Genomic DNA, 16220 nt, shown 5'->3' on the forward strand with positions numbered 1-16220 from the left:
GCATTTCAAAATTCTGCTATTTCAACTTTTAATATATTCTATGTTTTAATATGTTCTATGTATTATAAAAAGCCTTACGATACATGCATTTTTTTTGGAGGATTACAACTGGGTGACATTTATTAATTTCTTATCTCTGTAGATTTTATTATGGAGCTTCCCTGGTGACTCAGATGGTAAAGAATCTGCCTGCAATGCAAGAGACCTGGGTTTGATCCCTATGTGGGATCCCCTGGAGAAGGGAATGGCTACCCACTCCAGTGTTCTTGCCTGGAGAATTCCATGGGTAGAGGAGCCTGGTGGGGCTACAGTTTCTATGACATATGGATAGAGGTTTTCAACTGAAGATCCTTTTAATTTTTTAAGCCAATACAGAAAACCCAAACCAAAATTGAATTTCATGGCATGAAACATGGTAGAATTGAAATGTTTCTTTTATGTGAATGGAAGGATAGCAAGAATGATAATATAAACCAGAGAAGGTGTAACATTTCATGTTATCTAAAGAATACAAAAGACAACAGCTATGGAGGAATTAGAACATTATGAAAAGTAAAACAGATCAATTTGTTACACTGCATTGCAGTTCAGATTCTGGAAAGGCAGGAGAGCAGAGACTCTAGAGCAGATACCCTGTGCCTGAATAACCACTCTGCCCTTCCTAGCTGTGCGATCCTAGACAAGTTACTTAGCTTCTGGGCATCTAGTTTCCTCGTGTGCTGTATGTGGATAAGAAAAGAATCTACCTTCCTAGGATGGGCGTAAAAAATAATGAGTTGATAGATGAAAAGTGTTTGAGTATCACCTAAGTGTGAGCCCTATGTTAGTACTGCTATCCTTCACTCAAAGTTCTCAATGCTTTACGAATGACACTTCCAAAAAAGCTCAGTCTTTCAGCAATCCAACAATATATCTTTAATGACTGTCAAATGGCAGCAGGATGGCCTACCCCAGAAGATATCAACCTTTTTTAGAGGGAAGACAAGATAGGCGTAAAATAGCAATTTGTACCAGAAAGTAGAAGTGTTCATAGAATCATGGGGACAGGTCAAGAGGACACTGAAGATAGCCTCAAGGGATCTCCACTAGCCAAGTCTAGGACAATTTGTGCATCACAATAAATGATGACAGTTGTCCATTATAAATCACTGAAGGAAAGGGTATTTGAGTTCTTACTGATATAACTCAAAAAAAAAAAAAAAAAAAAAACCCAAGGGGGGAGGAGCCAAGATGGCGGAGGAGTAGGACGGGGAGAACACTTTCTCCCCCACAAATTCATCAAAAGAGCATATAAACGTCGAGTAAATTCCACAAAACAACTTCTGAATGCCGGCAGAGGACATCAGGCACCCAGAAAAGCAGCCCAACTCTTCGAAAGGAGGTAGGAAACAATATAAAAGACAAAAAAAGAGACAAAAGAGGGAGGGATGGAGTTCCGTCCTGGGAAGGGAGTCTTAAAAAGAGAGAAGTTTCCAAACACCAGGAAACCTTCTCACTGCCGAATCTGTGCCAAGCTTTGGAAGCACAGAGGGCAACATAAAAGGGAGGAAAAAAAATAAATAAATAAACAATTAAAAATCGCAGATTGTGAGCCCTACGGTAACTCCCCCAGTGGAGAAGCAGCGCAGACGCCTGCGCACGGCATTAGCAAGCGGGGGCTGGGCAGGGAAGTGCGGCGCGGGCTGTGTCCCTTAGAGTAAGAATCCGGCCGAATGTCCTGAGCGCTATCTGAGCGAAATAATTTGGGCTAGCAAACCAGACTGTGGGATATCTACCACGCGAAAAGCCAGCCCTAACCTAAGACACCGCCAGGCCCGTGCACAGAACAAAGGACTGAACAGAGATAGCCGGCTGCAGACCTTCCCCCTCCGGTGACAGGCAGCCAGAGCCGGAAGGGGGCAATCGCAGCCCAAGAGAGACACTATCTATAAAACTGTAAGCAGGCTTCTTTGCTAACTAAAACTTCTTGGGGGTCTGGACGGTCAACAGCTGCCTGAGAAGGTGCGCCGGTTTTACACCCAGATAATCGAGTGGCGGGGAGGCGATAAGTCGCAGCATTGGCGCTCGCCAAACACCTCATCACCTGAGCTGCTCGGATCTGGGAAAAACACAAAACGCAGGCCCAACCGAGTCTGCGCCTCTGAGGACTACCCGAGTGCCTGAACCTGAGCGGCTTGGACCTGGGAGCTCAGCCCAGGGCCAGCCTCTGATTGTTCCCGGCGGAACAACCTAGAGCCCAAGCAGGGTGGGCAGGGAGGCTACACGCACCGTGAGCGGGGGCAGACCCAGTGTGGCTGAGGCACTGCGAGCGCACGCCAGTGTTATCTGTTTGCAGCATCCCTCCCTCCCTCCCCACAGCGCGGCTGAACAAGTGAGCCTAAATAAAATAAAAAAAATAGTGTCCTCCACCGTCCCCTTTGTGTCAGGGCGGGAACCATACACTGAAGAGACCAGAAAACAGAAGAAGCTATAACAGAGGGAAACGCCTTGGAAGCTACAGGCCATAGATTAAAACCCTGTGGTTACTACGGATTACATAGGAAGGGGCCTATAGATCTTGAGAAATATAAGTCAGGCCAAGGAACTAGCCAAAAATGAACTGAACCCACAATACTCACAACAAAACCAGAGAAAGACCTAGATATATTTTTACTATTTTTACGATCAATCTTTCTTTCTTTTTTTTTTAATTAAAAAAAAAAATTTTAAGTCCTCTATTGTCCTTTAATTTTCACTTTTATAACTATTACTTTGCAAAAAAAAAAAGACCCTATTTTTTTTTTCTTCTTCAGCAAACTTCATATATATATTTTATAATTTTTTGACCGTGTTTTTTTTTTTTTCTTTTTCTTCTTTTCTTTAACATTGTATTTTTGAAATTCCAAACTCTACTCTAGATTTTTAATTTTAGCCTTTTGGTATATGTTATCAATTTTGTACCTATAGTTTTTTTCATAATTTCTGTGACTTTTTTTTTCCTCTGTTTCTTTCTCTTCTTCTTTTATATAACATCGTATATCTGCAATTCCAAACTCTACTCAAGATTTTTAATTTATGCTTTTTGGTATTTGATATCAATTTTGTACCTGTATTTTCTTTATAATTTTTGCGACATTGTTGGTTTGTTTGTTTTCTCTCTTTATTTTTCTTCTTCTTTTTTTTTTTTTTTAACGTTGTATTTTTGAAATTCCAAACTCTACTCTAGATTTTTAATTTTTGCTTTTTGGTATTAGTTATAAATTTTGTACCTGTAGTTTCTTTATAATTTTTGCGACCTTGTTTGTTTTTCTTTGTTCGTTTTTTCTCTCTTTCTTTTCCTTCTTCTTTTCATTAACATCACATTTTTGAAATTCCAAACTCTACTCTAGATTTCTAATTTTTGCTTTTATGTATTTGTTACCAATTTTGTACCTTTAAGAACCCAATCTTCAGGACCCATTTTTCACTAGGGTACGAGATTACTGGCTTGACTGCTCTCTCTCCCTTTGGACTCTCCATTTTCTCCACCAGATCACCTGTATCTCCTCCCTAACCCCTCTCTACTGTACCCAACTCTGTGAATTTCTGTGTGTTCCAGACGGTGGAGAACACTTAAGGAACTGATTACTGGCTGGATCTGTCTCCCTCCTTTTCATTTCCCCCTTTTATCCTTCTGGCCACGTCTGTCTCCTGCCTCCTTCTTCTCTTCTCTGTATAACTCCGTGAACATCTCTGAGCGGTCCAGTTGTGGAGTGCACATAAGGAAGTGACTACTGGCTAGCCCACTCTCTCCACTATTGATTCCACCTCATCTCATTTGGGTCACCTCTAACTCCCTCCTCCCTCTTCTCTTCTCCATGTAACACTGTGAACCTCTCTGAGTGACCCTCACAGTAGAGAAACTTTTCATCTTTAACGTAGATGTTTTATCAGTGGTGCTGTATAGAAGGAGAAGTTTTGAAACTACTGTAAAATTAAGACCGATAACTGGAAGTAGGAGGCTTAAGTCCAAACCCTGACTCCAGGGAACTCCTGACTCCAAGGAACATTAATTGACAGGAGCTCATCAAACGCCTCCATACCGACACTGAAACCAAGCACCACACAAGGGCCAACAAGTTCCAGGGAAAGACATAACAAGCAAATTCTCCAGCAACAAAGGAACACAGCCCTGAGCTTCAAGATACAGGCTGCCCAAAGTCACCCCAAAACCACAGACATCTCATAACTCATTACTGGACATTTCATTACACTCCAGAGAGAAGAAATACAGCTCCATCCACCAGAACATCGACACAAGCTTCCCTAACCAGGAAACCTTGACAAGCCACCTGTACAAACCCACACACAGCGAGGAAATGCCACAATAAAGAGAACTCCACAAACTGCCAGAATACAGAAAGGACACCCCAAACTCAGCAATTTAAACAAGATGAAGAGACAGAGGAATAGCCAGCAGATAAAGGAACAGGATAAATGCCCACCAAACCAAACCAAAGAGGAAGAGATAGGGAATCTACCTGATAAAGAATTCCCAATAATGATAGTGAAATTGATCCAAAATCTTGAAATTAAAATGGAATCACAGATAAAGAGCCTGGAGGCAAGGATTGAGAAGATGCAAGAAAGGTTTAACAAGGACTTAGAAGAAATAAAAAAGAGTCAATATATAATGAATAATGCAATAAGTGAAATTAAAAACACTCTGGAGGCAACAAATAGTAGAATAACAGAGGCAGAAGATAGGATTAGTGAATTAGAAGATAGAATGGTAGAAATAAATGAATCAGGATAAAAGAAAAACGAATTAAAAGAAATGAGGACAATCTCAGAGACCTCCAGGACAATATTAAACGCTACAACATTCGAATCATAGGGGTCCCAGAAGAAGACAAAAAGACAGACCATGAGAAAATACTTGAGGAGATAATAGTTGAAAACTTCCCTAAAATGGGGAAGGAAATAATCACCCAAGTCCAAGAAACCCAGAGAGTCCCAAACAGGATAAACCCAAGGCGAAACACCCCAAGACACATAGTAATCAAATTAACAAAGATCAAACACAAAGAACAAATATTAAAAGCAGCAAGGGAAAAACAACAAATAACACACAAGGGAATTCCCATAAGGATAACAGCTGATCTTTCAATAGAAACTCTTCAAGCCAGGAGGGAATGGCAAGACATACTTAAAATGATGAAAGAAAATAACCTACAGCCCAGATTATTGTACCCAGCAAGGATCTCATTCAAGTATGAAGGAGAAATCAAAAGCTTTTCAGACAAGCAAAAGCTGAGAGAATTCTGCACCACCAAACCAGCTCTCCAACAAATACTAAAGGATATTCTCTAGACAGGAAACACAAAAATGGTGTATAAATTCGAACCCAAAACAATAAAGTAAATGGCAACAGGGTCATACTTATCAGTAATTACCGTAAATGGGTTGAATGCCCCAACCAAAAGACAAAGACTGGCTGAATGGATACAAAAACAAGATCCCTAAATATGTTGTCTACAAGAGACCCACCTCAAAACAGGGGACACATACAGACTGAAAGTGAAGGGCTGGAAAAAGATTTTCCATGCAAATAGGGACCAAAAGAAAGCAGGAGTAGCAATACTCATATCAGATAAAATAGACTTTAAAACAAAGACTGTGAAAAGAGACAAAGATGGTCACTACATAATGATCAAAGGATCAATCCAAGAAGAAGATATAACAATTATAAATATATATGCACCCAACACGGGAGCACCGCAGTATGTAAGACAAATGCTACCAAGTATGAAAGAAGAAATTAACAATAACACAATAATAGTGGGAGACTTTAATACCCCACTCACACCTATGGATAGATCAACTAAACAGAAAATTAACAAGGAAACACAAACTTTAAATGATACAATAGACCAGTTAGACCTAATTGATATCTATAGGACATTTCATCCCAAAACAATGAATTTCACCTTCTTCTCAAGCGCACATGGAACCTTCTCCAGGATAGATCACATCCTGGGCCATAAAGCTAGCCTTGGTAAATTCAAAAAAATAGAAATCATTCCAAGCATCTTTTCTGACCACAATGCAGTAAGATTAGATCTCAATTACAGGAGAAAAACTATTAAAAAATCCAACATATGGAGGCTGAACAACACGCTGCTGAATAACCAACAAATCACAGAAGAAATCAAAAAAGAAATCAAAACTTGCATAGAAACGAATGAAAATGAAAACACAACAACCCAAAACCTGTGGGACACGGTTAAAGCAGTCCTAAGAGGAAAGTTCATAGCAATACAGGCACACCTCAAGAAACAAGAAAAAAGTCAAATAAATAACCTAACTCTACACCTAAAGCAACTAGAAAAGGAAGAAATGAAGAACCCCAGGGTTAGTGGAAGGAAAGAAATCTTAAAAATTAGGGCAGAAATAAATGCAAAATAAACAAGAGAGACCATAGCAAAAATCAACAAAACCAAAAGCTGGTTCTTTGAAAGGATAAATAAAATTGACAAACCATTAGCCAGACTCATCAAGAAACAAAGGGAGAAAAATCAAATCAATAAAATTAGAAATGAAAATGGAGAGATCACAACAGACAACACAGGAATACAAAGGATCATAAGAGACTGCTATCAACAATTATATGCCAATAAAATGGACAACGAGGAAGAAATGGACAAATTCTTAGAAAAGTACAACTTTCCAAAACTCGACCAGGAAGAAATAGAAAATCTTAACAGACCCATCACAAGCACGGAAATTGAAACTGTAATAAAAAATCTTCCAGCAAACAAAAGCCCAGGTCCAGACGGCTTCACAGCTGAATTCTACCAAAAATTTAGAGAAGAGCTAACACCTATCCTGCTCAAACTCTTCCAGAAATTTGCAGAGGATGGTAAACTTCCAAACTCATTCTATGAGGCCACCATCACCCTAATACCAAAACCTGACAAAGATCCCACACAAAAAAGAAAACTACAGGCCAATATCACTGATGAACATAGATGCAAAAATCCTTAACAAAATTCTAGCAATCAGAATCCAACAACACATTAAAAAGATCATACACCATGACCAAGTGGGCTGTATCCCAGGGATGCAAGGATTCTTCAATATCCACAAATCAATCAATGTAATACACCACATTAACAAATTGAAAAATAAAAACCATATGATTATCTCAATAGATGCAGAGAAAGCCTTTAACAAAATTCAACATCCATTTATGATCAAAACTCTCCAGAAAGCAGGAATAGAAGGAACATACCTCAACATAATAAAAGCTATATATGACAAACCCACAGCAAACATTATCCTCAATGGTGAAAAATTGAAAGCATTTCCTCTAAAGTCAGGAACAAGACAAGGGTGCCCACTTTCACCATTACTATTCAACATAGTTTTGGAAGTTTTGGCCACAGCAATCAGAACAGAAAAAGAAATAAAAGGAATCCAAATTGGAAAAGAAGAAGTAAAGCTCTCACTGTTTGCAGATGACATGATCCTCTACATAGAAAACCCTAAAGACTCCACCAGAAAATTACTAGAACTAATCAATGACTATAGTAAAGCTGCAGGATATAAAATCAACACACAGAAATCCCTTGCATTCCTATACACTAATAATGAGAAAACAGAAAGAGAAATTAAGGAAACAATTCCATTCACCATTGCAATGGAAAGAATAAAATACTTAGGAATATATCTACCTAAAGAATCTAAAGACCTATATATAGAAAACTATAAAACACTGGTGAAAGAAATCAAAGAGGACACTAACAGATGGAGAAATATACCATGTTCGTGGATTGGAAGAATCAATATAGTGAAAATGAGTATACTACCCAAAGCAATCTATAGATTCAATGCAATCCCTATCAAGCTACCAACAGCATTCTTCACAGAGCTAGAACAAATAATTTCACAATTTGTATGGAAAAACAAAAAACCTCGAATAGCAAAAGCGATCTTGAGAAAGAAGAATGGAACTGGAGGAATCAACCTACCTGACTTCAGGCTCTACTACAAAGCCACAGTTATCAAGACGGTATGGTACTGGCACAAAGACAGAAATATAGATCAATGGAACAAAATAGAAAGCCCAGAGATAAATCCACGCACATATGGACACCTTATCTTTGACAAAGGAGGCAAGAATATACAATGGATTAAAGACAATCTCTTTAACAAGTGGTGCTGGGAACTCTGGTCAACCACTTGTAAAAGAATGAAACTAGAACACTTTCTAACACCATACACAAAAATAAACTCAAAATGGATTAAAGATCTAAACGTAAGACCAGAAACTATAAAACTCCTAGAGGAGAACATAGGCAAAACACTCTCTGACATACATCACAGCAGGATCCTCTATGACCCACCTCCCAGAATATTGGAAATAAAAGCAAAAATAAACAAATGGGACCTCATTAAACTTAAAAGCTTCTGCACATCAAAGGAAACTATTAGCAAGGTGAAAAGACAGCCTTCAGAATGGGAGAAGATAATAGCAAATGAAGCAACTGACAAACAACTAATCTCGAGAATATACAAGCAACTCCTACAGCTCAACTCCAGAAAAATCAATGACCCAATCAAAAAATGGGCCAAAGAACTAAATAGACATTTCTCCAAAGAAGACATACAGATGGCTAACAAACACATGAAAAGATGCTCAACATCACTCATTATCAGAGAAATGCAAATCAAAACCACTATGAGGTACCATTTCACACCAGTCAGAATGGCTGCGATCCAAAAGTCTACAAGTAATAAATGCTGGAGAGGGTGTGGAGAAAAGGGAACCCTCTTACACTGTTGGTGGGAATGCAAACTAGTACAGCCACTATGGAGAACAGTGTGGAGATTCCTTAAAAAACTGGAAATAGACCTGCCTTATGATCCAGCAATCCCACTGCTGGGCATACACACTGAGGAAACCAGAAGGGAAAGAGACACGAGTACCCCAGTGTTCATCGCAGCACTGTTTATAATAGCCAGGACATGGAAGCAACCTAGATGTCCATCAGCAGATGAATGGATAAGAAAGCTTTGGTACATATACACAATGGAGTATTACTCAGCCATTAAAAAGAATACATTTGAATCAGTTCTAATGAGGTGGCTGACAACTGGAGCCTATTATACAGAGTGAAGTAAGCCAGAAAGAAAAACACCAATACAGTATACTAACGCATATATATGGAATTTAGAAAGATGATAACAATAACCCTGTGTACAAGACAGCAAAAGAGACACTGATGTATAGAATAGTCTTATGGACTCTGTGAGAGAGGGAGAGGGTGGGAAGATTTGGGAGAATGGCATTGAAACTTGTAAAATATCATGTATGAAATGAGTTGCCAGTCCAGGTTCGATGCACGATACTGGATGCTTGGGGCTGGTGCACTGGGACGACCCAGAGGGATGGAATGGGGAGGGAGGAGGGAGGAGGGTTCAGGATGGGGAACATGTGTATACCTGTGGTGGATTCATTTTGATATTTGGCAAAACTAATACAGTTATGTAAAGTCTAAAAATAAAATAAAATTAAAAAAAAATAATAAAATGTCTTGTAATATCATAGCAATAACTGATTTAAAGCAAAAATAAATCATAAATAGATGCTAAAACTGGTAAAAGACTGATAAGAAACAAGATGTTTATGAAGTCTTAAAAGTTTCCCTACAAAATGCATATTAATTACAAAGGTAACTATAGTAACTACACACTGGAAAACACCACCTTAAACTGAACAAAGTTAACATCGCCAGTTTGAGATGTCACGTGATATGATGTACTGAGGACACAAAATCATTTCTGTGATATGTCTGCCAGAATGCAAAATCTGAATCTAATCATGAAAAAATATCAGACACACCTAAATGGAAAATTCTTACAAAATGACTAGCATACAGACTTAAAAAATAGCAAGGCCGTAAAAAGTAGCTAAGAAATTGTTCCAAGTGAAAGGGACTAAAGAAACATGACACATAAATGCATGTGTGATCTTGGAAGAGATTATGGAATGGGAAAAAGTTTATGAAGCATATATGACTGGGAAAAATCAGAAATGATAGATCCAGCAGGCAGAAAAATAATAAGAAAATGATTGAACTCAAGAACAGCAATCAACTACATACAGTTGACGTCTATAGACTAGTTCATCTGAGAACAGCAGAATTTACATTGTTCTCAGGCTCACATGGCACATTCATCAAGGTGGACCACATTCTGAGTCATAAAATATACTTTAACAAATTTAAAAAAATGTAAATTATATGATGTCTGCTCTCAGACCACAGTGGAATCAAGCTAGAAATCAATAATAGATAGATGCAAAAATCCCCAAATATGTGGAGATTAAATAACACACTACTAAATAATACAATTTCAAAGAAGAAATCTCGAGATATTAAAAATATTTTGAATTAAATGCAAATGAAAATGCAACTTATCAAAATTTGTGGGATACAGCAAAAGTAGTGCTTAGAGGGAAATTCATAGTATTGAATGCTTATATTAGAAAAGATCTAAAATAAATCATCTACATTTCCACCTTAGGAAACTAAAAAAGAGAAAATGAAATCTAAAGTAAGAAGAAAAGAAATAGAATTAGAGCAGAGATTAGTGAAACTGAACATAGGAAATCAATAGATAATAATCAGTGAAACCCAAAGCTGATTCTTTGAAAAGATCAGTAAAATCAGTAAGATTCTAGCCAGGCTAATCAAGAGAAAAAGAATACAAATTATTATTATCAGAAATAAAAGAGGAGGCATCTCTATAGATCCTATGGGTATTAAAAATATTAAAAGGAATATTAATAGAGTTTGAACAACTCTATGTCTGCCAATTTGACAACCTAGATGGAATGGACCAACTCCTTGAAAGACACAATTTGCCAAAAATGACATGAGAAAAAAGTTTGAATACTTCTGTATCTATTAAAGAAATGTAATCACTACTTAATAAATGTCCATAACAGAAAACACAGTACCAGTTGGGTTTACTGTTGAATTTTACCAAAGATATGTGGGAAAAAATGTACCATATACCAATTCTCTACCTTTTCTTTCAGAGGACAGAGCAGAGAGACTACTTCCTAACTCTTTCTATAAGGCCAGCATCACCCTAATACTAAAACCAGACAAAGACACTACAAAAAAAGGAAAGTACAGGCTAATATCTCTCATGAACATAGATGTAAAAAGTCTCAACAAATATTATCAAGTTGAATCCAACAATGTATTAAAAGAAAACCTCTTCTGTCCCTAAGATGTGACATACCCCCTGGATGAAAAAGACCATCTTAGGCTATCTGCCCATTTTGCAGTGCTATACACTGATAAATGTTTAACAGCCAGCTCTCTGGGAGTAGAGAGGAAACTCTGATTTATAGCATCTATAGTTTTTATGATACAAAACACTCCCACCATGGTCTGTATCTACCTATTAATGTGATGCCATGAAACTCCCACTGGGAAGAGACACACGCTCTCAGAGAGTGGATCCAGAACACCACTGACAATATGCATAATAACAGCTAAATTCAGTTTAGGGGCTGAGAGATAACCAAAGAAAGTCTAAAAATCAGTAAGCCAACAGAACAGCGAGCAAGACTGCAGTAAGCCAATAGTTACTCAATAAAAACAGAAAGAAAAGACACCTTGAGTTTTAGGACATGTACAAATATCTATATAATGAAAAGCTAAATGATATCATAGCTGATAAACTATACAAAGATTAATCAGGTATTTCTGGTTTGATATGTTGTTATAATTAGCTTTCTAATTGTTCAAGATTAAAATAATTTTGGCTTTTTTATTTAAGATTTCATAAGATTATTTAATTTTTATAACATAATAGAAATTCTGAGCTGCAAATTAAGACACTCAAGATCTAAGTGAATAGGCTTAGGAATCAGATCAACTTGGGTACAAGTCCTTAATTCACTTTTTAGTAGTTATATAACCTCAGTAAATTATCATATTATTTTCTCATATCAAATATTTTATCCTATAATTTCCTGAATTGTGCAATAGAATGCAATACCCAATGCAGAGGGTAACTATTTCATTTTTGTTAACATCCCTTTTTTAGACCATCTCAGGTAAAGTATCTCTTCCAGGTATGCTCTATCACTTCAACTCTTGAGTCTGTTCTATATGCTTATCAGTATGTGAATGATATTCTCCATTTACCATTCTAATTCTAGCAGTTAGAACAGTGCCTTGAACACAGGCTGAGTGCTCAATAAGTATCTGTTGGATTAACGAGTGAGTTAAGGAATGAATGAATCAACAGCCACTCTTCTATTCCATAGGATTTCTTTCAGGCTGTCAAACAAGGAGCCCTGCCTCTCTTGATCCACTGTGGGGAAGTAGCCCAAGCTGGCTCTCAGAACCATATCCTTCTCTGGACTCCCTGAGTTCAGAGGTGAGCCTGGGACCCACAAAATCAAGCAGGGTTCCTTCCCAGAGGCTGATACAAATTCTGAGAGAGAGGAACTCTTTTGCTCTGAGGCCTTAGATTCTAAGGCCCTTGTAGGCCAGGTACCACCAGTCATTTTTTTCCACACGGAAAGAGTCTAATGAAGAATAAAGCCAAAGAAAGGAAAGCAGAGATGAGAGATAGAAAACACTCTGGTACAAACATTAGCCAAATTCTTGGATTCAGTCATACCTGAAAATAGAATTTTCTATGGAAGCTTAGTATTTAAGCTTGGTCTATTTAGATGGTCTAAATAGATGGTCTATTTATTTACATTTAATTTCTGTCACTTTAATCTGAAAAAGCCCTAATATACCACACCAGGTATAGTCACTCTGAGAATCTTTGCCCCAAAGAGGTTCTCCAACTAATTGGCTATGGGGCAATTTTGCTGTGAAAGATAAAATAACTGGTTGACATGTTTCAACTAGTTGGCAGTGGTTTCATTTCTCCACTGACTCAGTGTTCCCATTTTTATATTATACACATCTATATTAAGATCTATAGAGTAATGAGCAGATGTGATGGTCTTAGAAAAGTAGATGACAATGTATACTGACTTGATAGAAAATACAGTGATAAGAAAACTTACTGGAAGTGTGAAATAAGAGTATAAAGTCATGGAGAAGGAAATGGCAACCCACTCCAGTATTCTTGCCTGGAAAAGTCCATGGACAGAGGAGCCTGGCAGGCTGTAGTCCATGGGGTTACATGACTGAGCATGTGTGCATGAGGGTGGAGGGTGATGGGTTGGTAGCAATAAACTGGTAGAGCTAAAAAAAAAAAAAAGGTAGAAAGTCGGATTGCATACCATACTAAAGTGATAACATATCAGTTTGTAAATCCTTTGGTGAACAGTCATCCCTCCCACCTGTCAAAAGCAAAGATTTACCAAGCTATGGTGAATATAAAAGGGTGATGAATAATTCATATGATAGGGGCTTCCCTGGTGCCTCAGACAGTAAAGAATCTGCCTGCAATACAGAAGACCCTGTATTCAATCTCTGGGTTCAATCCCTGGGTCAGGAAGATCCCCTGGAGAAGGGAATAGGTACACACTCCAGTATTCTTGCCTGGACAATTCCATGGACAGAGCAGCCTGACAGGCTATACAGTCCATGGGGTTGCAAAGAGTCAGGCATGACTGAGTGACTAACTGTAATTCATAACAGCCTTTAGGAGCATTAAGTATTCCAGTATCATTTTTAGCTAATTTAGGTAATACAGATTGCTTTCTAATGCTGTCTGTATCAAATTTATCACACAATATTAGAAGTTGCAGGCAAATGCATCAAGCTCTTCTTATATTCCTGCAAAAGGAAAAGGTTATGTGTTTCCTGATGAATATGTTTCTAGAAAATGGTAACATAATGTAGTCAGAATTGTGGTATTTGAGACAGAATCTGACTTAGAGAATTTGGTGAAATATAAGGACTGAGAATGGGATGGAACATTTAACTGTGGTCCAGATATGTATGATCAGCTATACATGTTACATATATTGATAAGAAATAGCAGTATCCCTCCTCTGTTCATTTTACTCTCAGGGGACAGCTGAAAAGACTTAACAGCAGATTTTTTTTACATCTGTAAGAATTTATATCCAACATAAGATTCTGAGGGTTTCCCTAGTGGCTCAAACCGTAAAGAATCTGCCTGCAATGTGGGAGATCCGGCTTCAATCCTTGGGTTGGGAAGATCCTCTGGAGAAGGAAATGGAAACCTACTCTAGTATTCTTGCCTTGGAAATCCCATGGACAGAGGAGCCTGGTGGGCTACAGTCCGTGGGGTTGCAAAGAGTCGGACATGACTAAGTGGCTAACACACTAAGATCCTGAATCATTGATGATAAACTTTGAGAAAGGAAGTAACTTTGTTTTCCAAGATATACCCCAATACAACTATGTGCATGCAAGCTCAGTCATGTCTGACTTTGCAACCCTATGAACAGTAGCCCACCAGGCTCTTCTGTCCATGGGATTTCCCTGGCAACAACACTGGAGTGGGTTGCCATTTCCTTCTCCAGGGGATCCTCCTGATCCAGGGATCAAACTCAAGTTTCCTGCATCTCCTGCATTGCATGTAGATTCTTTACCACTTGAACCATTGGGAAGCAATACAACTATAACATGAATTTACACACATTTGGAATATATTAAAGTATTTTCTAAAGTATTTTCATTTTTAATTTTTCACAACAAATTGTTTAAAAACTTTGGTTTCAATTTTTCATCTTAATTATATCTTTTAGATGTACCTTTATTTTCATTAATTTATCTTTTACAGCAAAATTGTCTTATGGTCTATTTAGTTGTGCGGCAGTACTGCTTGCCTGGCAGCAAAGATTCTTATAGTGAAGACACCTAGAACCCTAAAATACCTATGTTGTTTCACAAAGTCAAAAATGACATGTAGATAAGGTCCTAAGCATGGTTCCTAGCACATGACATTTATTGAGTGAATGTAGCTAATGCTATTTTCTCCTTGCCAAGCTGTATTTCTGGGCAGGTCTTTAACCTCTCTAGGCTTCATTTTTCTCATCTGAAAATTAATGACTAGATGAGCTGTTATCTAAGGTCTTCAACATCTCTAAAATTCTATTAATTTGATTGCATTTAAATGATTAAAAATATATCACAGTTTGGAACTCTTTCTCATGTTCAGTTAAATCAGGTACTTGAATTAACACTGATTTAATGCCACACCTCCATATATTCATCCATGAGACAGAAGTGAAACATAGAGAATGTGTTCAAAGGTTGAAGCCATAACATCTCTTTCCAATAAAGAAGAAAAGATAATTATAACTCCTTTGTATGGGTCAAAAAGATGCAAGTTTTGCCCATCTCTAGGTTCTCACCTGGGCAAGGCCGAATGTTGCACATGATGATTTCCACGGCAGTCCCTTCACACGGCCGCCCACCGTGTTGAGCTGATGGATTATTGCAAGTTCTGGTCCTGGTTCGGTTGCCGCGTCCACAGCTCCTCGTGCATTCTTCCCAGGGACTCCATTCTGACCAGTTCCCATCCACTATCCAAAGGCGACACGTTAACACGATCAGAGACATTTCAATAGAAAGAACTTATACTGAGACAAGCCATACTTAGGGAACAGAAGTGGGTATCTATTGAACCACGTGCCTGTCTGTTGAATAAAGAGGTGTACCTGGACACGGCTTCTGGTGACAGTTTTGCATTTCTGAATCCGATCCCTGGCAAGGCTTCCCCCCGTTGGCTGGAGAGGGGTTGTTGCACAGACGACTCCTCTTCTGGATCCCTTTCCCACAGGTGACACTGCAGGGTGTCCAGGCCGACCACTGGGAAAAGCCACCAGGCACTGCAAATAAAACACTGTACTTGGTCTCTGTTATTGTAAATACAAACACTGTAAGTCAGATTTCATGGAAGATATGCACTGGGTCTAGCACTGAACCTAGAAAGGCTGAGACATTGTTTATGGAAGCTCTTCTTTCGTGTAAAATTAAAACCGAAGCGTCCAAGAAGAACTGAGCAGTTAACTAGAGTTTCTTCCTGGTTCCAGTCCTGACTCATTCGGACATGGCTGTTGAAATAGTGAGCGACGAAGACATTTATATGCTGTTTACCTTTTGGAAATAAGTCATTCTTTGAAGCAAAACTGTGCACTGATTTTTGAGAACAATTTTAACCAAGTTTTAAAAACAAAATTCCATTTGGGATTTTGAATTATTAACTTGGTATTCTGCAGCTCTCATCTGTACTGA

General features: G+C 38.2%; 1 protein-coding gene across 6 annotated transcripts in view; it reads right to left on the reverse strand.

Annotated features, from left to right (window-relative positions):
- Nucleotides 1-16220, reverse strand: part of HMCN1 (hemicentin 1) — a 546437-nt gene that overhangs the window by 54678 nt on the left and 475539 nt on the right. For all 6 annotated transcript variants that reach the window (XM_044942718.2, XM_044942717.2, XM_044942719.2 and 3 more), the window contains 2 exons: nucleotides 15644-15814; nucleotides 15338-15508 (listed from right to left, as the gene is read on the reverse strand). In XM_044942718.2, the coding sequence (XP_044798653.2) occupies nucleotides 15338-15508; nucleotides 15644-15814 (342 nt within the window). The remainder of the gene's footprint in view (nucleotides 1-15337; nucleotides 15509-15643; nucleotides 15815-16220) is intronic.

Source organism: Bubalus bubalis, chromosome 5, assembly GCF_019923935.1.
Source record: "Bubalus bubalis isolate 160015118507 breed Murrah chromosome 5, NDDB_SH_1, whole genome shotgun sequence".
NCBI classification, from domain to species: Eukaryota; Metazoa; Chordata; class Mammalia; order Artiodactyla; family Bovidae; genus Bubalus; species Bubalus bubalis.